General features: G+C 44.7%; 1 protein-coding gene and 1 long non-coding RNA gene across 3 annotated transcripts in view; one reads left to right on the forward strand and one right to left on the reverse strand.

Annotated features, from left to right (window-relative positions):
- KIRREL3 (kirre like nephrin family adhesion molecule 3) overlaps nucleotides 1-21,833 on the reverse strand; it is a 748,317-nt gene that overhangs the window by 11,743 nt on the left and 714,741 nt on the right. For both annotated transcript variants that reach the window (XM_081890928.1, XM_081890927.1), the window contains one exon: nucleotides 11,075-11,184. In XM_081890928.1, coding sequence (XP_081747054.1) covers nucleotides 11,075-11,184 — 110 coding nt within the window. The remainder of the gene's footprint in view (nucleotides 1-11,074; nucleotides 11,185-21,833) is intronic.
- Nucleotides 9,853-15,976, forward strand: LOC309358313. The gene is made up of 3 exons (XR_014163443.1): nucleotides 9,853-10,016; nucleotides 12,711-13,698; nucleotides 14,293-15,976. It is a non-coding gene; the product is annotated as an uncharacterized lncRNA (long non-coding RNA).

Raw genomic sequence — 21,833 nt, forward strand, 5'->3', positions numbered from 1 at the left:
GGTGTGATGTCTTTGCGTTAGTGGGATGAGTGTTGTATAGTGAGGGTCAGGATGTGCCTTGCAAGAGGCGGGGTGAAGAGGGAAGGGATCTCTGACGCTAAAAGATGTTTCAAAATGTGCTGCTATGCTTTTGTTTGGGTTTTTAAAAGTTGTTTTTATGCATTATGTTGTAGTTTTCTTTTATACTCCATTGTATTTTATTATACAGTAGTTTCTCTGTTGGAGATTATTAATACTGGAAAATGAACAAAAGACAGTCAATATAAGCACATTACTGAAGTATATTGACCGGAAGATGTGCCCAATTCCTTCTTTACAGAAGGATTCTGGACATATACTTCCTGAAGCCTGGTGAATGTGCACAGTGGCTGGTTATTATGCACATTAACTACTCAATAAGTGAAATAAGTGATGCTCAGGACTCGGCCACTTTGAAAAAAAACCACTGTTTCTTGTTCCATCAAAACAAAACTTTATGTGAGTGTGTGTTAACTGGGCCCTCGGACTTTCACTGTGGTTTCCAGTTCAGCAGCAAAAGTCACACCCCAAACTTGGCGAACATGCTGGGGTGGCCCATCCTGCAAGCATTTACAACCTGGTCTTGGTTCCACTTCTACATGAGCTACTTTAGCATCCTGTCTGGCAAATTCCCATTACAATCAGGCACATTTAAGTCAAGCGTTTAATGGGCAATTGCAGTTGTTAATGTGCCAGCAGTGCAGCTGAGATGATACCTTTTCGTTCTCCACGTTGCATTTTTAGAGTTAGGTAACAAATTGAAAACTTTCTGCAATTCACATAATCATGCCGTTTGACATTTTAAAAAACCAATCATTTACATCAAACACTGACTGAGTGTCCTGATGGTGGTCACTGTATAGTTGTGGCTCGATCTATGATGCTAGTTCTGACCTGCAAGGATGGAAGGCTTCCTATCAGCAAAGTGACATGTAGAGGTAGCCTGTTCAATAAAGAAGCAGGAGCAGCTCATTTCTTCATACCAAAGTGAGAGGCTCAAGCATTCTTAAGCTAAAACAGGTGTGGAACCTCAAGTCCAGAGGCCAGATGTGCCTCTAACTGGCCCTTGGGACTCCCTTCAGGGAAAACCACACCCTTTCTATGCAGACCACACCTCTCACCAGATTTGCTTCATACTCTCTGGGGTTTTTTGTCTACCTGGAAGGTATCATTGATTTGTGATAATGACTCTTGTTGCCTAGATGGAGGATAGGGTGTGTGTGTGTGTGAGAGAGAGAGAGAGAGAGCGAGAGAGTGTGCATAGGAACTAGCCTACTGTACAAAGGTAAAAGTTGCTCTTGTTGCTCTACACACTGATGCTCACGGTACTAGCCTCACATTGATCATAGCTCCCCACACAAATGCCAACCAGCTTTCTATTGCACAGCCTGCCCCATTCTCTGCAGTTGGTTTAAACATGAAATATGTTGTGCACCAGTCACTGATCCTTCTCATCTCCTCTCCCTTTTCCCCCTCTCCCCACAAACTTGCAATAACTGTGGGGAAGCTTCTTAGAATACTTCTCACAGCTCCAAATGAGCAGCGTTTTGATCTAGAACAGAGTGGGTGGCTATCCAGGGGCGCTTTGGGTCATGTGAGATGATAAGGTTTCTGAAAAGATCCAGGCTACTTATGTGATTACTAGCATCTGCTGGGAAGATCCAGCTTTCCCAAAGAGGTTTCAATGGGTGACAGCCTGATCCAAAGTAATTTCAGGACCTGGCACCTGAGGCTTGTAAAGGATGGCAAGATATGCAGTGTCAAAGGGGGGGGGGTGAAGTTGGAGTCAATCCACTTTAACTGCACAAGATTATGAGGCCGAGAGGCAGAGAATTCATTGACAAAGGCGGAAAGGATGAAATTAATTACAGCTCTAAAATCAATAAAGACTTGAACTCTCTCTCTCTGTTTTTTTTAAAAGTTCTTGACAATGGAAGTGAAAGAAAAATGGTGGGGTGAAAAGGACATAACACAGACGGGGTGTGTGTTGTGTGCAGGCATGGATGGTATTGCATGCATGTTACGTGCATGTATAGTACACACACATGTATGGCACACAACAGGGTCTTTCAAAATGGGGGAAAATGTCAAATATAAAGCTCTGACTTCCACAGTCTGTTAGTAAAAAGAAGAAGGAAAGGAGGCATATGAGAAGAGGAGACAGAAATTATCATCCCATCCTAAAGATGAGAGTAGTTCTATTGATGTGGAACAGCTCACACTACTGTAACAGCAGCTTGATGTATTTCATCTGGCTTTAAGGCCCTTTCAAGCACAGCTTCACAACAATAAGGGCTAGAATAAGGGCTGTTGTTGTTTTTTAATGCACAAAGGCTGAGATTTTCTGGAATCTGCTCCTCAGCAGTCAATAGTGTGGTGCTCACCTGACCTCCCAACAACTGAGTCACTGCTGCTAACCAGGAAGGAGAGGAATGAAACAGCAGGGAGGTCAGTGCAGTACAAATGCACTGGCAGAGCCAGCTCCTGCCTCTGCCTCTGCCCCACACCAACCTCCCTACTGGCTCCCCAGTTCTTTCTAGTAAGCAGCACCGATTCAGCTGCTGGGAGCACTGCTGTCCACTACTGCTGCTTCTGAAGTCACATTCTGCACTTTTACAAATTGCAAAATAGGCACACAACCCAGTTACTAGAGGTCTGGTGAGTGTTTGTTTCTGATTTAGCTGGGGTTCTGTCTGCCATACTTCATTTGTGACTTATGCTGCACCTAGGGATTTGAGATAAATTTGATTTTGTTTGCACTTAAAAGCAAACCTACCAAATTTGCACTTTCTGAAACAATGTGTGGAAAACAGACACCCTGGAAAGTGTTGGTTTGTTTGTTGTTTATACATTTTTAACCCGGCTTTCCTCTGAGGAGAACAAGGTGGCATGCATGGTTCTTCTCCCTCTTTCCATTTTATTCTTACAATGACCCTGTGCATGGTAGGGTTAGGCTAAGAGACTGTGACTGGTCCATGGTCACCTGGCAAGCTTCAAGGTTAAGTAGGGACTTGAACCCTCATCTCCCAAGTTCAATACTGTAACCGCTACACTACACTGGCTGTCTTGGTGTTACTGCATGATGCTTTTGAATTATGGTGCTGGAGGAGACTCTTGAGAGTCCCATGGACTGCAAGAAGACCAAACCTATCCATTCTTAAGGAAATCAGCCTTGAGTGCTCACTGGAAGGACAGATCCTGAAGCTGAGGCTCCAATACTTTGGCCACCTCATGAGAAGAGAAGACTCCCTGGAAAAGACCCTGATGTTGGGAAAGATGGAGGGCACAAGGAGAAGGGGATGACAGAGGACTAGATGGTTGGATAGTGTTCTCGAAGCTACCAGCATGAGTTTGACCAAATTGCAGGAGGCTGTGGAAGACAGGAGTGCCTGGTGTGCTCTAGTCCATGGAGTCAACTACATCACCAGGGCCGTCTTAAGCATATCTGGCACCATGGTGCAAAGATCCCTCCGGTGCCCCCCCCCATTTCCCAGAGTTGTTGACCTTTGCCCAAGCCTCTGCGGGGATCACTCTCCTTCCACGGAGGCTTGGGAGGCAAGCTGCACGCCCACCAGCCATATGGTTGACGGGGCACAGCTGGCAGGCATGCAGGCAAAGGGGAAGCCGCCAGCAAAGCCGTGCAGCTCCCCCACTCGCTGGGGCACCCCTAAGAGGCTAGCGCCCTGGCACAACAAGACAGTAAGCCCAATAGGAAAGACAGCTCTGTACATCACCCTGGGACTGCTTCTTGCATTTTCAGCCCTTCCTGCAGCTCCAGTTCCTTCTCAGCATGGCACATCTGGAGTTTCCTGAGCTTATGATACCTCTGAATCTGCTTGGCCAGACCACTCAGACTCTGACCTTTGTCTGCAGATCACTGCCACTTTCCCAGCTTACTTGTCCATGGACCCCGGAAACTGGATCTCTTGACCCCAGATTTTGCTGGTTTTGCTGTGACTGACTCCTCCTAATGTAGAGATGAGGAACTGGATCCATCCAGTGAGACAGGTCCTTACCTACTCCACCTCCTGCAGGCCAAGTTTGACAGGTGGGTGGGGACTCCCAACTGTCAATCACCAGATGACATAGTAATGTCACATGGCTTGATTTTGCCCACACAGATTCGGCTGATCATTTGGGCTTGCAAAACACTGTGCAGGATGCTGTGCAAAGCTCTGATAGTCAACTGGATCCCCACCCATAGTGGGCAGAACATTGTAAGCTGCTTTACTTCAAGGTTAGATGGCTGTCCATTGATTCCAGTATAGTCTAACTAGCAGCAGATCTCCAAGGTCTCAAGGTCTTCCCTCCTTATTTGGCACTGGATCATTTGAACTGGCAATACCAGGGATCTTTTGCATGCTCCTAGCATGTTCTTTCCCACGGAGCGATGAACTTCCCCAGGAACCTATAAGTACCTCTTTATACAATTGTAGTGCAATTAAATACTTTAGGTAAAATATATATAAATATAATAAGGGAGGGAGACTGACTTGAACAAATATGACTTGTATTTCAAGCAGGCAGCCTGAGCAGTAAGACTGCATCTAGGTGTGCTAACTATTAATTAGGAAAAGGGTTTGAGAACCATCGTGCTGATTGCAAAAGCAGTGGAGAGGAATGAGCATATGATACTGTTTTTTTTAAAAAAAAAATGAAGAAAAAGAGATCCTGGCAGTGTTTATCCAATAGGACCTCAATAGTGGAAAACATTAAGAGAAGTTTCCTAGGGGACAAAGAAAACATTAGCAACGGGCGACCCATCGTGTTGGGAAGGAGCAAATTACATAGCACAAACCTGATTGCTTTTCTGATGGAATTACAATATTAGCAGTTGAAGGGAGGTGCGGTTGCTATATGTAATACCTTTAGATTTTCAGCAAAGTTGTTTGGATGGTGTCTCGCCAAGTCTCCTGTAGGTAATTCAGGCTGGTTTGGAAGCAAGCCCTGTCGCGTGGATTGAGAAACGCGTGAAGGACAAGCAGAAAGGGTAATGGTGTTCTGTAATGCATTGAGTGCCGGGGAGGTGTCATCTAATGGAGCGCTGTGGTGGCTGATGTTCTGTCTGCTCCTATTTAACATCTGCATTATATGATCTCTATGTGAGAGGACTCGGCATGCTAATCATACTCACAGCTGATATTAAATGGCGAGGTGTTGTGAACATCGGAGAGGGCAGAGAGATAATTCAAAGGGACACAGAGAGGTTAGAAATGTGACCAGGAAATACAGGGAGTAATGAGATTTGGCTTGAAGGCAGCCTGCTAAGAATGGAGGCAGAGCATTTGGGTGCGCGATTTCCCCCCCCCCTCTCTCTCTTTGGGTGGAAAACAAGTGTGAGAAGCAGTAGCAGCCCATGTGGTAGGGCAGAGACACCCTGCAGAGATCATTGCCACTGCAGCTTACCTGGAGAAGGATCATTATACTGGGCTCTGCTTTGGGCAACAGTGGAATATCTTGGTTCAGCATGGCTTTGGGACGGACCTTCCTAGCCATTTCAAACAAGCCGTGGTGGTTTGCCTGAACAGTTTGTGTCCAGAAAGTATCTTGCATAGGGCAGTTGCATAGGCAACACCCATGTCTTCAGCTGCCGTAAATTTGCTATGCAAGATCGTTTTTGAGATATTGCGAGCAAGTCCTGCCAGCCCGGCATGGAAGGTGGTGGTGGGAGCTTGCTTGCAACACCTAGAGATGCTAACTATGACAGGCAGCCGATGGGTGCAGATGACAGACCTCCAAGAAAGAAGGATTGGCGTGTGGTTGTTGAGTCAGAATCATGATTGGAGTCATCGCCTCCCCACACTGCCATTTCCCCAGAACCCCTGGCTCAGTCTACCCACACCAGTTTGTTCTGCTACCTTTGTGCCATCATTGTACAGCTTGCTCCCTTGCCTGGAATTCATCATAGCTCCTCATTAATGAGGCTGGATTCTTTAACTTGATCTGTCAGCTCATTGACAAATTTTGGAGACTCTTATTAGGCTCTTATTGAGGATGCACAGGACGGACGTTTTATTGCTGAAGGCAGCAGCTTGTGTGTGGCGTAGCGAGCAATGAGAAGGAAATGCACAGAGGCTTTTTAATGATCTGGAAGGAAATCTTCATTAGCACTGAGATCCTGCTATCAAGAGGGGTAGTATCCCAAAGAGAGAAAAAGAGGGAACTTCAGGGCATCAAATCTTGCATAGAGCAAGGATGGACTCACCATCCTCTTTAAGAGCAGAGTTCCAGCCAAACTTTTGCAGTGGAAGAATGTCTGTTCTGTGAGAGAGTGCCTACTATTTAGGGATGGATGGATCTGTCAATTTTGGTTCTCAGTCTTCCGATCTTAAATTTAGTACTCCACATTACTGCAGATTTTTGTGACTTTAAAAAAAATCCTTCGTGAACATGGTGGTTTTTTTTGCAAGAAAATTCCCCTAATAGAATGGCTTTTTGTCTGCCATTTTGTATGCCCATCAAATAGAAGGGGAAGAAATGGAGGCAGTGAGAGATTTTACTTTCTTGTGCTCCATGATCACTGCAGATGGTGACAGCAGTCACGAAATTAAAAGACGCCTGCTCCTTGGGAAGAAAACAATGACAAACCTAGACAGCTTCTTAAAAAGCAGACATCACCTTGCCAACAAAGGTCCGTATAGTTAAAGCTATGGTTTTCCCAGTAGTGATGTATGGAAGTGAGAGCTGGACCATAAAGAAGGCTGATTACCGAAGAATTGATGCTTTTGAATTATGGTGCTGGAGGAGACTCTTGAGAGTACCATGGACTGCAAGAAGATCAAACCTATCCATTCTTAAGGAAATCAGTCCTGAGTGCTCACTGGAAGGACAGATCCTGAAGCTGAGGCTCCAATACTTTGGCCACCTCATGAGAAGAGAAGACTCCCTGGAAAAGACCCTGATGTTGGGAAAGATGGAGGGCACAAGGAGAAGGGGATGACAGAGAACGAGATGGTTGGACAGTGTTCTCGAAGCTACCAGCATGAGTTTGAACAAAATGCGGGAGGCAGTGGAAGACAGGAGTGCCTGGCGTGCTCTGGTCCATGGGATCACGAAGAGTCGGACACGACTAAATGACTAAACAACAACTAAGTCCAGCATCCTGCTCTCACAGTGGCTGACCAAATGCCTACTGGAAACCTGCAAGCTGGACATGAGTGCAGCAGCACTCTGCCCACCTGCAGTTCCCAGCCTCTCCCATATCGCCTGGCTCCGCTTGCCTCACTGCCACCAGCCCAACAGGGTCAGCATGGTGGGTGCTGGGAAAGGGGGTTCTGCTCAGTGCTGATGGGGTTTTCCTCTCCTTTCACTCCGCAGCCAAGGGGACAGGGAGGAGGCCAGGAGAAGTGCTGGAGGGTGGAGGTTTCTGGGGGAGCCAGTGCTGGGTATGCACCGGCTGAGGAGAGAGGCTCCTCCCAGTCCTTTCGGTGGCTTCTTTTGGGGTGTGTGGTTGCATCCACACTGACTTGGGGTAAGGAAGCAGCGGCATCTCAGCCTTCGAAGCTGCCTCCAGTTTATTGCCCTCTCCAGCTCCTGGCTCAGAGCTCAGTGAGATGGCGCTGGAAGTTGGACCATCTCCAACTTTGAATAACAAAACCAAACCCTGCATTCCATTGCGTACTACCAGAAAAAAAGCACTGGGGATCAGTAAACCTGTCCAGTTGGCTTTCTCTCTGTTTCTCATTCTCCCCATCTTGTGTTTATTTTGCCACTTCAGTTTGTGATTTTTTTAATTGATTAATTAATTTCTCAGGCATCTACTGCTCAAATTAGTCTCAGGGGGACTTGCAACATAAGTGTGTGTGTGTGTGTAAGTGGTTAAGAGCCCATAGTCCTTCTAAATACCTAAATATCTGAGGGTCAGTCAATGGTCTTTATCAGGAAGGCTGAAAATGAGTAGGGGGAGGCTTGTCTCTTCTCTTCCCTGACTAGAACACGGGTAGTAGCAAGCGGCTAAATACCTAGCAATTGTCTAGTTCAGCCCAAAAAAACATTGCAATTGGAATGATTTTATGGTGTTTTTTTTAAATCTTGTAACTTGTAACTGCATGCTAGAAAACTCTTCACTATTATTATTTTATTTGAATGTCATGAAAATTCACCAGCAATTTAATGTGAATTTTGCCTAACATGCACCTTTTTTAAAATGCAATTTTAAAAATACAAAAAAGCAATGTCCCCTAATATAGTTTACTTTTGCACATTATTTTCACTAATATTTTCATCTTTGTACACACATTACCTTAGTAACTTTCTGTACCCAGTACTTGGCTGAAGAACTGCATTGTGAAATTCAGAAAAGTGAGAAACTTGAACAACGGCTTTGTTTTGGTTTATGTATCATTTCAGGAATTGAAGATTAGAAAAGTTTGCCTCTAAATGCAAACTGAACCGCAGCCCTCCAACTGTAATGCAACACTAAAATATCTACTTTGCTTATTTATTTTTTTATCCTGGCCTTTTGCTCCAGGCTGAAACAATCTGGGTGTTTCTATTTACCAACTTCCATTTGGGTGTGGGGCAAACAACAGAGGAAGAAGGAGAAACGAGCATGTTGGTCTCTATCTTATGGGGACCTTTGAACTGAAACAAAACAGCAATTTCAGAAGCAGCACCAGCAGAATAACAAAGCAACGTGACGCCTCTGCCGTTTATCTTCCTTTCAAACTGATTTCAAGGGCTCCACTCTGTACATGTGTACCATCTAAAATCGATTCTGCCCACCCCACAAAGCATCCCCTCTCAAACCAGGGATTCCATTGATCGTTCACAGAGCACCCTTTCTCAGCCCAAATGAATGAATGTTGACGAAAGGTGGCTGTAAGCCTGCGGTAGTAATGGTTGGAGGTGTGCTTAAAATCAGTCTGCTTGCTTCCTCTCTCCCTCCCGTCTTTTTTTTTTTTTTTTTTTTTGCATCTGTTCTCTGCTTTTATGGCTGGATGGGTTTATTTTTTTACGGTTCAGTGTTCTTTCCATTTGTTTTGCTTGTATTAGTCATTTATAACGTGACATCGGCGGGCGGAAAGCAAAGCTGCCATTTGGATGCAGAACACAGCAGTTGCAGGGAGCTGGTGAAACAACAGACTACAGCCTCATGTATTAGCAATAGCAGAGATCAGAGAAATCCTCAGGGGCCAATTCTTCAGCCAGCTTTATGAGCATTTCTCCCCAACTTGACTTGTCAACTCTTGGAAGCTTGCATGTGTAAGTTTCATTTGCAGGCGGTAGCTCAGTGGTAGAGCACCTGCCTTGCAAGACGAAGGCCCCCGGTTCTCTCAGGTAGGGCTAGGGATGTCTCCCGTCTCAAACAGGGGAGAGCTTCTGCTAGCCAGACATAAGAAGAGCCTTCAAGATCGACCCAATGGCCAGTCTAGTCCAACATCCTCCTCTCACAGTAGCCAACCAAATGCCTGTGGGAAGCCCAAACGCAGGACACGGGCACAACAGCTCTCCCTCCTCTTGTGGTTACCAGCAATTCAGAAGCAGGCTGCCTCCAACAGTGGAATACTATAATGAACTAGATGCATCAGTGGTCTGACCTCAGTATAAGGTGGCTAAGAAGAATTCACAGGAATTTACCCAAACATATCCTGGGCCTGGAACCGGGTGCCTCAACATGGGACTCCCAGCAGTCAGGCCCTGGTGCCTTGCATCACCAGCAGTCTGTTTCCATATCAAGCCTGGAATACTGAGCTCTGTGCTTTGAAGGGGCAGTACCAGACTGCCAGAGTAGTCTGTCAGCTGACTTCCAGGACCAATCCTGGTCCACCAGGCCCTATAAAAAGAGAGCAGGGCTGCCCTACCCCAGGTATGGTGAAGAAGCCCACCTCAGGGAGCAGATTTTGAAGCACAGAATTGGGGTGTGGTGGGGAGCAGAACTTGCCAACTTCTTAAATTTATTATATAATTTTTAATACCATGGGATTAAAATTTTCAGATTCCTTAGCAGCAGGAACCAAACTGTCTTGGGTTATCTCTGAGAGAAAGGAGAGGGTGAGGTCATTGGGACTGCAGGCATCAACTGAATCTCCAAGAGGATTAGACAAACTTGTGGAGGATGAGGTTATCAGTGCATATTTTAGGATAAAATGCATTTAGAAATGCATACACTGAGAGAAAATACATATTTACATTTTGCGGGGGGGGGTGATATTACATATTCATATATTAAAATATGAATTTGGGCCTGGATTTAAAAAAATATACAGATCAATGTGCATGGCAATGCAGCAAAACAGATTTATGAAGGGCCAAACAGAAAATGACACATATAGGTAGTAGGGTGATCTGCCCACCCCTAAAAAATCACAAATCTGCCAGAAAGGCATTAAGCTGGGGCAAACTTTGCTACTGGCTGGCTACAGTCAATGACTGATAGCCCTAATGGCTTTGATTTGACCCCATTGCTGGAGGCAACATGCATCTGAATACCAGTGGCTGGGAACCGTGAGTGGAGAGAGTGCTGTGGGACTCAGGCTCTGCTTGTTGGAGCAGAGGGCTGCACTAGATGAGCCTTTGGTACTGATCCAACAAGGTTGTTCTTAAGTTCATCAACAATATCACTTTGTCAGCTGTGGTGATTTGACAGTAACGAGGCCAGCAATCTATCCCATGAAAGGCTCACCATCTATCTATCTATCTTGCACAGGAGACCCTTTCAGTACAGCTAAGCTATTAGTGCCTAATTAGTTAATAATAATAATAATAATAATAATAATTAATAATATGTTGCTTAGCTTCACCTTCTCTGTCCATTTGCAGCCACATCAATTTCCCTACTGAGGGCTCGGATAGGCCTTTCAGTTTATCAGAGACTGAAGGCTGTGGTGCTCTGTAGCAAACCTCTCCTGGCTTCTTGTCTTCATTAGCAAAGTTGCACTCTGGGAGTTTCCAACAGCGGTGCAACTTTAACAGCTCTGAGCGATGTGTGAGATTTCAGAAGAGCATACTTTGCCTTTGGTGGGCTTTTGCGCACTGAACCGCATTGCGCCCGTGCTCATTACTGTCAAAGGTTAGACAGAGCAACAGATTAAGGAAAGAGAGAATAAATCCTCACCATCAGCTGCTTGATCGTCGGGTGCTCCTCTGTTTCTCTGCCTGAGGCAGACTCCTTGTGAACAATCTCAACGCGGATATCGTTCTTGGCAGAAACCACACCTTTCAGATCTAAACAAAAGAGCAAGAGAGTAAAAGTTATTCCCCCCACAAAGCTGCTCCATAACATTACATGGATCCTAGCAGAATAGCAGTAGTGTCTACCTCTGCCCGCATAGGTTCACACATTAAACTTTAACAAAAATATCTTCATTCAGCTAAAATGCAACCTTGACCTTATGATTAGAAATGCTAGCCACCTTGCAGAGAAATGCTGCTGTTTAAACTATTAGCCCAACGTAAAGGTAAAGGGACACCTGACCATTAGGTGCAGTCGTGGCTGACTCTGGGGTTGCGGCACTCATCTCGCTTTATTGGCTGAGGGAGCCAACGTACAGCTTCCGGGTCATGTGGCCAGCGTGACTAAGCCGCTTCTGGCGAACCAGAGCAGCGCATGGAAATGCCATTCACCTTCCCGCCAGAGCAGTACCTATTTATCTACTTGCACTTTGACGTGCTTTCGAACTGCTAGGTTGGCAGGAGCAGGGACCGAGCAACAGGAGCTCACCCCGTGGCGGGGATTCGAACCACCAACCTTCTGATCGGCAAGTCCTAGGCTCTGTGATTTAACCCACAGCGCCACCCGTGTCCCATTAGCCTGACGTAGGGACCCTATAAAGAAAAAAAAAGCAAGGAAGTGCCCAGTCTCTGATTATTTCTAAACATTATCTGGTTCCCTCTATGTTAGTTTACCACAAACAAAAGCCTAACTTCCACCTCATTCACTTGCCAGAGCATGGAGTCTTCATCAGTTATCCCGGTGCTCTGGCAATGAAATTATTGCTCCTGCTTTGGAAAAACAACAACCCAGTACTGCACTCCTCCAAATTCTCCCTCTAACACACCCCTGCATGGCATGCCTTTCTCTGGAGCTTTGACTTAGTGCGACTTTCATCTTCTAGGAAACTGTTTTCTCACCTGCTATTGTACCCTAGTGTATTGGACAGAATTCCGGGAGGAATTATAGGGCAGAGCTGGGGAAACTCAGAGTCGGGGGCCAAATGTGGCCCTCCAGGCATCCCTATCTGGTTCTCAGGACTCTCCCCACACAACACCTCAACCAGACCCCATGACTCCCAGGCCACATAAAATTTACATGTCTTGCTCCATACATTTTGTATTCTTGTCCGACCCATTCATGGCATGTGGCTCCCAGATCTGTGGGGGGGGAGGGGTTTCCCCATCCTTGTTCTATGACATAGATGTGATTTATGTAGGGACTCTAGAAAACAGCTCAGTATTGCTCCCCCGTACTGGCCATGGCTCTCCAGGGTTTCAGACAGGATTTGAATCTCACACCTCCTGCATGCAAAGCATGACTTGCTTAAGCTATTAAACTAAGAATACAACCAAGACCACACAGTCTATGAGACCCACAAAGACAGGTGAATCCCCATTCAACAATGTGTGCATTTGCTTTTAAAAAAGCCTTTTCACTACAATATAACGAACATTGCAATAATAAGACAACAACCATAAACAAGTTTAAATTCCCATGACTCTAATATGTTTTAATTGTTTTCATTATGAATTTGTAGCTGTTGTAACCTGTTCTGGGACTTGCTGATGAAGGGCAAGTAATAAATACAACAACAACAACAATAACAACACGCTAGCACATCCCAGGATTGCATGGGCATCTGATATCTAAGTAAATTATATGGGGATTTGTTAATCATACTTCACTTTGCTACAGTTGTTAGTTTATTTCTTTAAGCCTGTTTCCCCCCTTAGGTAATACAAATGTGCTGGGCTGTACAGGGTATTAGGGAAGGGGAAAACTGTGCTCCTTCTGGGGTAGTTTGTCCACCTTTGGTCCCCAACCTGCACTCAGCTCTTGTTAGTGGCTCCTTGAAGCTGTCAGCATGTGACAGTGGCCACATTCTGGGAAATGGCTTAGACTGGCTGGCTAATCCAGGTGAAGGTAGCCGATGGGTCTTAAATCCTTGGTGAGTTAGAGACTTCCCCCACGTGTGAAGACAGGCTCTGGTGGATTGAGAAGATAAGGCCAATAGTGGGTCCAGTGGTCAATAAGGTGTTTTCTGCATGTGCTGTAGAGGGAAATGGGACGCAGATGAGGCTCGTCAACCTGGGAAGCTAGGAGAAGGAAAACTCTGCCTTGTGGTCTTTGGGAGAAGAAAAGGCTAAAGAGTGAACACTACACAAATCTGGAGTGGAGCCCCTCAGAAGCTTAGATAGCTTCTTGTATGCCTCTTTCTGGCAACTCCTACAGCCAAGCTAGTGACAAACATATTGCTCTGCTTTCCTTTGGACCATATTAGAAAGGCCAAGAGAGGAATCTTGTTTTCTGGGCAGCCCAGAACCTCCATACACACTACACAGGCTTGCGTCCCGGAGGGCAACTTTGGTGTTGCTAACACAGCAACCTGAAGGCACACTTGATTGTCTCTCAAGACAGATGGATGTCAACAACAACAAGGTTGGGGCTGATCAGAACTGTAGTCCAAACATCTGGAAGCTGCTAGGTTGGAGAAAGCTGTAATAGAACCTTTCCAAAATGAGGATGTGAGTGGCAGGGGGACAAAAGTTTAAAGGCCCTTTGCTTATTTATTTAAGTAATAAATGGATGCTTTTTATGCCCACCTTTGCAGTTCCTGCACATCCTGGTTTGAGCCAGATGGCCAAACTGGAAGTACAGAGTGTCCATATGTGCGACGTGCTCTTTGTTTGCTCAGCTATTGCATCTTAGTGAATCAGAGACATTATCTAATTAGTTAGCTGCCCAGCAAAGTAGGAATGCTGGGTATTCTCAAGGAGAGCACTGCACAGTCAGCGGCAGATGCTGAGCTGGAAGGGGATGGTCTGCTTTCATGCAGCAACTGAGAGAAAAGAAGGGCAGTGGGATTTAGCGACTTGCGTTCCAGCCCCAACATCTCCCGCCAGTTTCCCAGGAGGAGAATGGTGCTCTTTGAAGAGACTGTTTTTGAAAAATTAAACCAAAGATACCAAACAGCAGGCCTGAAAGGAAAGAAAATGCTTCTCTCTGTGTGTGCCTAAGATTAAAGGCAGCAGAGGAGGTAAACCTAAACAGCTCCAGGCTTTGAAGAAACAGATTGAGAAATGGGTCTGCAATTCATAACTGGCCTTTGTCTTTCTTAGGATCTCCAAAGCTAAACTGCAGAGCAGGGATGCGGAACCTACAGCCCTCCAGAACATTGTTGGACCAGCTACCGCCATCCCTGACTACCAGCCATACTGGCTGGGGCTGATAGGAGTTGGAGCCCAACAACATCTGGATATAAGAAGGCATCCTTTTCTATTCCTTCCTATATTTGTCTCATGCAGCACTGTTTTCGTTCCCCTGCAGTTCACCTTCTGCCCAAACCCACCTTATTTGTCTTGCTGTCCACTGTGGTGAAATCATGTAACTTACAGACTTGAGAATTGTAGCCATGCAGGAAGAAGCAGCTCTCACTTCAGGCAGAGGTTGTGGGTTGTATTAATGGGAGATGGAACTGGACACTGGTCCAAACAGAGGACTCTGCCTCACCAACCTCAGTTTGCAATCAGGCAGCTCCTCACTACCTGCCTGCCTTCTTATTCATAGCCAGTCCTGGGGGTAGCACTAGCTGTCAGCTTCCCCCTCCGTAGTCTCAGTTTTGCCCTTGTAGAACTCAGCAGGAAGGAGGATGGGGCAAAAATAGAATGAGTTGGCTCTGCCTCTCATTTGCTCCCTCTCTATCTGTCATTGGTTCTTGCTCCATGTACCATGTACCTTTCACTCTACAAGTCTCAGTGGGTACCAGCCACCACTGGAAAGTCTCAACCACGACTTTCAGCAACTTCTTCTGTTCAAGCCTTGTTGAAATGAATGGGGACTGTGGGGCTGGCACAGGAGAAGGTCTCCATGGGCTGTGCTCCTTGCTAATTCGTGGGAGGGGAAGCCATTTGTGTTTGTCCTCTCAGGCAGTGATATATCTTGAGCCATTTCTGAATGCCGCCAGTCTGTTTGCTTAAAGGTGCATGCAAACTGGCATCCCATTAAGCTTTTGCAAACTGGCATCCTATTAAGCATGTATGGAATTGGGCTGAATTTAGTCATTTATTTTGGTGTCCTTGATTTCCCGTTTGATTGCAAAAAATAATAATCATCCTTAAAAAATGGGGTCAGGGGGAAAGAGAGACCTGAAAAGTCTTCAGCATTTTTCTCATCACATCCTGCAGATTGCAGCTGGGGGACTTAACAACTTGAGCGACTCGGCAAAAGGGGGCACTTTACAACCTAATCTGGAGACACATTGGAATGGGAGTTGTTTTGAAATCCCTATAAATAATGCATGCTTTCAAGTGACAGGCTATGAATCATCTCTTTGGCTCGTTTTTTGAAAGATGGAATACTTTATAGGAGGCACTAACTCAAGTGTTCATGTGTCTGCTGTTCAGTCTATCATCTAAACAAGAGGATGCTTGTGACTTCCAAGAGGCAGAGAGATAGCAGAGATGTTGAAAGAGAGGGAAGGGTATGGGGCAGGACCCTGGTGCCAACTTGCACTTCCCATCTCATTATTGCTCCAAGGAGGCCCACACTCAAGACCTCCACAATGCTGCTTCCATTCATAAGCACCAAAACAAACATGTCGGAAGAATTACTTGCAGCGAAAGGGGATTTAACACAGGTGGCAACAGTTGTGCACAGGGCAGCTTGCACAAAAGAATCTTCAGCAGATGGCCATACAGTATGGCTACCATCCCCAAGCTGGTGCACTCCAGATGTTTTGAACTACAACTTCCACCATTCCTGACCATTGGCCATGCTGTTTAGGGCTGATGGGAGTTGGAGTCCAACAGCTGCCAGGTTGGGGAAGATTGATAGGTGGTGTTTAGCATTTATAGTGCCTGAGGTGCCAGCACATAATGGCTGCCATGGGCAGCAGAAAAAGAGGTGCCCGTGCTCTGTACCAGTGAGTTTCATCACAATAAAAGCACTGCAGCCAGCCATTTTTGTTTTCATCCCAAAGGGGAAGAAAGGCATGCAAATGCTTGTCCAGCAAGGAAATGCAGAGGGGAAAAATATAGGTCCCTTAGTTGTCACAAGGTAAAAAAAAATATCAAGGTTACTAGTACCTGGAGTGTGTCTGAATTAGCATCCCTTCCTCCAGGGCAAAGGCTCCTTAATTGATAACCTGGTGCCAGCAGCCAAATCAATACTTAATTTACTGATTTTCTTATACCTTTTTCTTGATAATGTGTTCTGAGACCACTGTTGGCCTATCCTCCAGGCATCTACTAGTAATGGGTTTATGAACACATCAAGATGGAATTTTCCAAGCTTCATGATGCAAGAAAAGCATTTATCCCTTCTGGTTTTGTCCCCTTTTTCTTTCTTGTAGTTTATTGCTTCTTCCTGTTCTCTGTCCAAGAGTAGAAATAATGTCCTGAGCGCCAAAAGCCTCAGCATTTAATCACAATGAAAAGCCAATTACGGCCTCATAGAGTCCTCTCTTAGGGACGTTACTCCTTAAATAACTTGTGGCTTGTAATGTCATCCAGGAAACAACAACAGATGTGTATTAAGCCCGTTAAAATATGTCCCCTGAGGAATCTCTCTGCTTACTGTATACATAATTTGCTTGTGATGCCTTTTGCTTCCTCTCATTAAAGCGGGAGTGAGAATCGCCTTCTGTGATACCTGCTCCACCACCCGTGACCCGTCATTAGCTTAGTCAGGCTTTTCCTGATTCCTAGCCAAGAAATTGGAGGCTGTGAGCAAGCAGATTTCAAGAGTGTTTTTGCTTCAGGATGGAGGAGCCCCCAACCACTGACTGCTGAGTCACCTAGTAGGGGACCCACCATTGAGGTGGTTCCCCATGGTACCTGCTAATGCATTTGCAGGGTCACCTAGTGGGACCCCTGGGAAATCAATGCACAATGCATTTGCCCATAAAGAAGCTAGGCTGTGATTTGGAGCAGTTCCAAAAATAAAAAATAAAAATAAATAATTTCTCTGCTTCCCTTGGGAGACAAATCCACACACTCTCCATAGCAGTTAATTCATTTTTTTTCAAAAGTACATTAAGATTTCTAAAAGAATACACATCCATAAAAGAGAGAGGAGGAGGGAAATCATACTATTCACTACCACAACACATTATCCCAAAAGTAGTTAAACTAGAAATAAATGGTTTTCTACATTATAATTGGCTAGGTACTTCATGCAGAAAGCAGATGATCTAAATTTCCATTAGTGCCAAAATAGCTATTTCAGAAAGTTACAAGCTTTGCCTATGTTAACTGAAACGTATCTGATCCCTCTCAGTTTTCCCAGGTCCTAACAAAAATTGTTAATTTAATTAATGGTGGAGTTTCTCCTCATCTATTGATCGGATTGCTGAGGCTTTCCATGACTTCACTAACTTCCATGTCTGCACACTTTTAAAAGGTGTCAAGTCTGGATTCTAAGGCTTGTTTGCCTGTCCAAGCATCCCCCAACCTGGAGCCAACAGCAAAAAGGTATATGTATGATAGAAATTGAGATCAAGAGCTTTGGGGATTGCATTTGGCTGTGTTGCTGGGGAAAAAAAAGATTATTTTTTTAAAAAAACCTTGGAATCTACAGCAGCAATATACATTATATGAGTTGAGTGCTTGCTCTACGTATCCTTCCAATTTTGAATCAGAAATATTGTGCACCTCTTTGAGAAATGCCACCCCAAGGTGTATTTACAAGTACAGCTCTATGGAAAAAGTGTTGTGCTGGAATTGGCCAATAGACAATAGACTGATGTTTTTGTTTACAAGCATATCCAGATTAGTCTACCCATCATTTTTCCTACACAACATTTCTGGCTTCTTGAAAGCCACTATTCTTTCATGTGGAACAAAGACGGCTGCACAGGGCGATTTCCAGCCCCAAATGCATCTTGTGTGCAGTTTGTTGAATGGCAAATGCTTGTGTAGGTCTTCTCTGGAGATGGGATAGCATCTGCTGCCCAGGCAGGTGTCCCCCCAGAAAGCTACTTCTACAAACTGGACGGACTCTTTCCCTCCCTACTCTCGCCCAGAGAAGGGAACAGATAATGTTTGAGGAGGTTGCCAGGAAGAAGACGTTATGAGTGACAGATGGCCATATGGTGGCAAATGTGCCATGCTGAGCATTGGTATTCTATGTGTTTTCCTCATCTGAGCAGCATATTTTGCAAGCAGTGAGGGATGTAAGACAAAACACTTCTCTGAGGATATCCTCTGTGGGTTATGGAAGCATGGTTGCACACTCCTATTTTAGAGAAAAAGCCATTACACTGCAGAGGGATGGTGGGTGTCTCACACAACTCAAGAAGTTGTCTCAAAAAACTGCAAAGTTCAAAAGTCTGCTGAGGTCAAGCCTAGAACCTACAGGAGGTTTGAATGGGTGATGTGAGGTATCAGGCAATGACATCAGCTGTGTTTTCCCCAGTGCTAGCCATAAGACCTTTGCCAACAAAGGTCCGTATAGTTAAAGCTATGGTTTTCCCAGTAGTGATGTATGGAAGTGAGAGCTGGACCATAAAGAAGGCTGATCGCTGAAGAATTGATGCTTTTGAATTATGGTGCTGGAGGAGACTCTTGAGAGTCCCATGGACTGCAAGAAGATCAAACCTATGCATTCTGAAGGAAATCAGCCCTGAGTGCTCACTGGAAGGACAGATCATGAAGCTGAGGCTCCAGTACTTTGGCCACCTTATGAGATGAGAAGACTCCCTGAAGAAGACCCTGATGTTGGGAAAGATGGAGGGCACAAGGAGAAGGGGACGACAGAGAACGAGATGGTTGGACAGTGTTCTCGAAGCTACCAGCATGAGTTTGACCAAACTGCGGGAGGCCGTGAGGCCGTGGAAGACAGGAGTGCCTGGCGTGCTCTAGTCCATAGGGTCACGAAGAGTCGGACATGACTAAACGACTAAACAACAACAGCCATAAGAGAGATTGGCTGGGAATGAGGATCACTTCCCAAGGAAGAATCTCTCCACCAGTGAGGTTGCTTCTTCTGAGCCTGGCCTATGGATCTTTGATGACAAGTCTCTGATAGCACTGAAGACTGGGGTCCACTTTGCATCATCTCTGCTTTGACATATCCCACTGCTATTACACCAATGAGTTGGCAGTCCAGGGATATCCCTGCCAGTCTCAAGTCTTAGTGGTACTTGCTGGGCTTGTGGCACAAATCCTACTGTGGAGTCAGCTGGCCCATCAATGGATGCCGTTTTCTTCAGCAAAGTGCACACCTTCAATTTTCAGCTACTTTTAAATCGTAAACACATTTACGGGAAATGTGTGGGCTCAGTAAAACTCAGACCTTTTAAATGTAAGCGTGTTCTTGTTTGTTTGTGAAATTCTTTCCCAAGGGAAAACCACCTGATTGGTTGAATTGACTCTTTTTGGGAAAGCAGCAAAAACATGGGTTTGTGTGTGTTTTTGCTACGCTTTGGGGGCTCAGTACTCATTTTTAGGAATTATCTCTTGCTTTTAGGGTGCTCTTGTTTTTATTGGTGGCTTTTACACATCTTTTAGTCAATCTTTATCCCCCTGCCCCAGCATATTCTTAGTTGCTACAGAGAGCTGATGCTAGCAATATAGTCTTATAGGAACTGATCCATTCCTCGACTCTGCAACAAATGTGTGGTCCAAAAAAGAGTCGTCCTCTGCATTTTGCACTTCTCCTAATTTTGTGATTCTCAACTGTCTGGCGCTTTCACAAGGACCACTGCCACATAACTGGAAATCTGGACCAAAATTAACAAAATAAATTTCAATAGGGACAAATGTAAGGTTCTGCACTTAGGCAGGAACAACCAGCTGCACACATATAAGATGGAGGACACCTGACTTGCCAGTAGTACATGTGAAAAGGATCTAGGGGTCTGAGTAGATCACAAGCTTAAGCTGAAAATCGTGTTATGCAGCAGCAGCAAAGCAAACAAAACAAGCAAACAAAAAGCTAATGCTCTTCTAGGCTGCATCAACAGAAGTATAGTGTCCAGATCAAAGGAAATAATAGTACCGCTCTATTCTGCCTTGGTCAGACCACACCAGGGATACTGTGTCCCTTTCTGGGCACCACAATTTGACAAGCTGGAATGTGTGCAGGGGAGGGTGACAAAGATTATCAAGGGTCTGGAAACCAAGCCATATGAGGAACAGTTGAGGAAGTTAGGTATGTTTAGCCTGGAAAAGAGGAGACTGAGGGGAGATGTGATAGCCATCTTCAAATATCTAAAGTTTGTTTTCTCCTGCTCCAGAGGGTAGAGCCCAAGCCAATGGATTCAAGTTACAAGAAATGAGATTCTGACTAAACAGGAAGGACTTTGACAGTAAAAGCTGTTCAACAGTGGAACAGACTCCCTTGGGAGGCGGTGGGTTCTCCTTCATTTGGGTTTATAAGCAGAGGTTGGATGGATGCTTTAGTTGAGATTCCTGCATTGCAGGGGATTGGACTAGATGATTCTATCATAATGTTCACTCCACAATTGCAAGAAATTGGGATTTTAGGCCACCCCTGCACTATAAATTTAAAGCAGTATTGTATCACTTTAAGCAGTCCCCCAAAGTATCCTATAATTTGTTAAAGTGCTGGGAGTTGTTAGGAGACCCCACAGAGCTCCTTGGGAAGAAGGTTTTGATAGCTAAACCGGTCTGAGAATTGAAGCCCTGCGGGGAATAGGGGTAGCCTAACAACTCTCAGAACCCTTGCAGTTCCAAGGACTTATTAGGGGCAAGCCATTACTGCTCAAAGTGGAATGATATTACTTTAACTGTCAAGTGCAGATGGGGCACTAGCGTGGCAGCACTTATGCTCTGAAACTCCCTGACTACAGTATTGATATTAGTCAGGCACCTTTATGGCACAATTTTCACCACCTACTTATTTTATTTTGTTTTGTTTAAGCATGTTTACTCAGATATGTCGGTATATTACATACATTTGCTTTTAAAAACTGTTGATTATCCTGTATTTTGGCAATTTCATTATTTTTTTACTGTTTTAACACTTGTTTTGAGTGCATTTTTTAATGAACATTTTATACCACTTAGAGATTTCTTTTGATTAAGTGGTATAGATGCCTTGTTAAATAAAATAAAATATATATTAGGATAAAATGCATTTAGAATTGTGCATTTTATATCTTAAAAGTATGTATTTAAACAAGAATTTTCATGCAAATTAGATTAATGTAGAAATGGTTTGGCATGGACTTATGAATGAACACTTGCAAAAGTGATGCAGCCTAGAAATATGCTGATCCACTCATGATACACACACACATTTCATGAAGCAGATTCTCCTTTAACAGGGGCTCCTTTGCTGCATGGGAGACCCATGGAACTTGGCACTGCAGTTGTTAATATGTCTAGAGGGAATGAGAAAATACCTGTCAGCAAGGACTAAATCCAACCTGTATTGAATTCCAATGAAAACAGAAATGGGAGTAGAAATTGCCAATTTTTGTTTATTCATGCCATGTCTGTAGCAGAAATCTACCCAGCAAATACAATCAGTATTCACTGTTGTTCTGTTCAGTCCACAAATGATACGCAATTGGCTACACCTCTCTCAAATTCATGTATTTAATTATTTAAGTAAATCACATAATTTTGCCGCAGCAGCTAGCAAGAGGAATAGTGTAGTTTTTGGCAGAAGACAAACTGCAGCAGAATGGAGACAG

The sequence above is a fragment of the Podarcis melisellensis genome (genome assembly GCF_964234715.1).
Source record: "Podarcis melisellensis genome assembly, chromosome: 15".
In the NCBI taxonomy this organism is placed as follows: Eukaryota; Metazoa; Chordata; class Lepidosauria; order Squamata; family Lacertidae; genus Podarcis; species Podarcis melisellensis.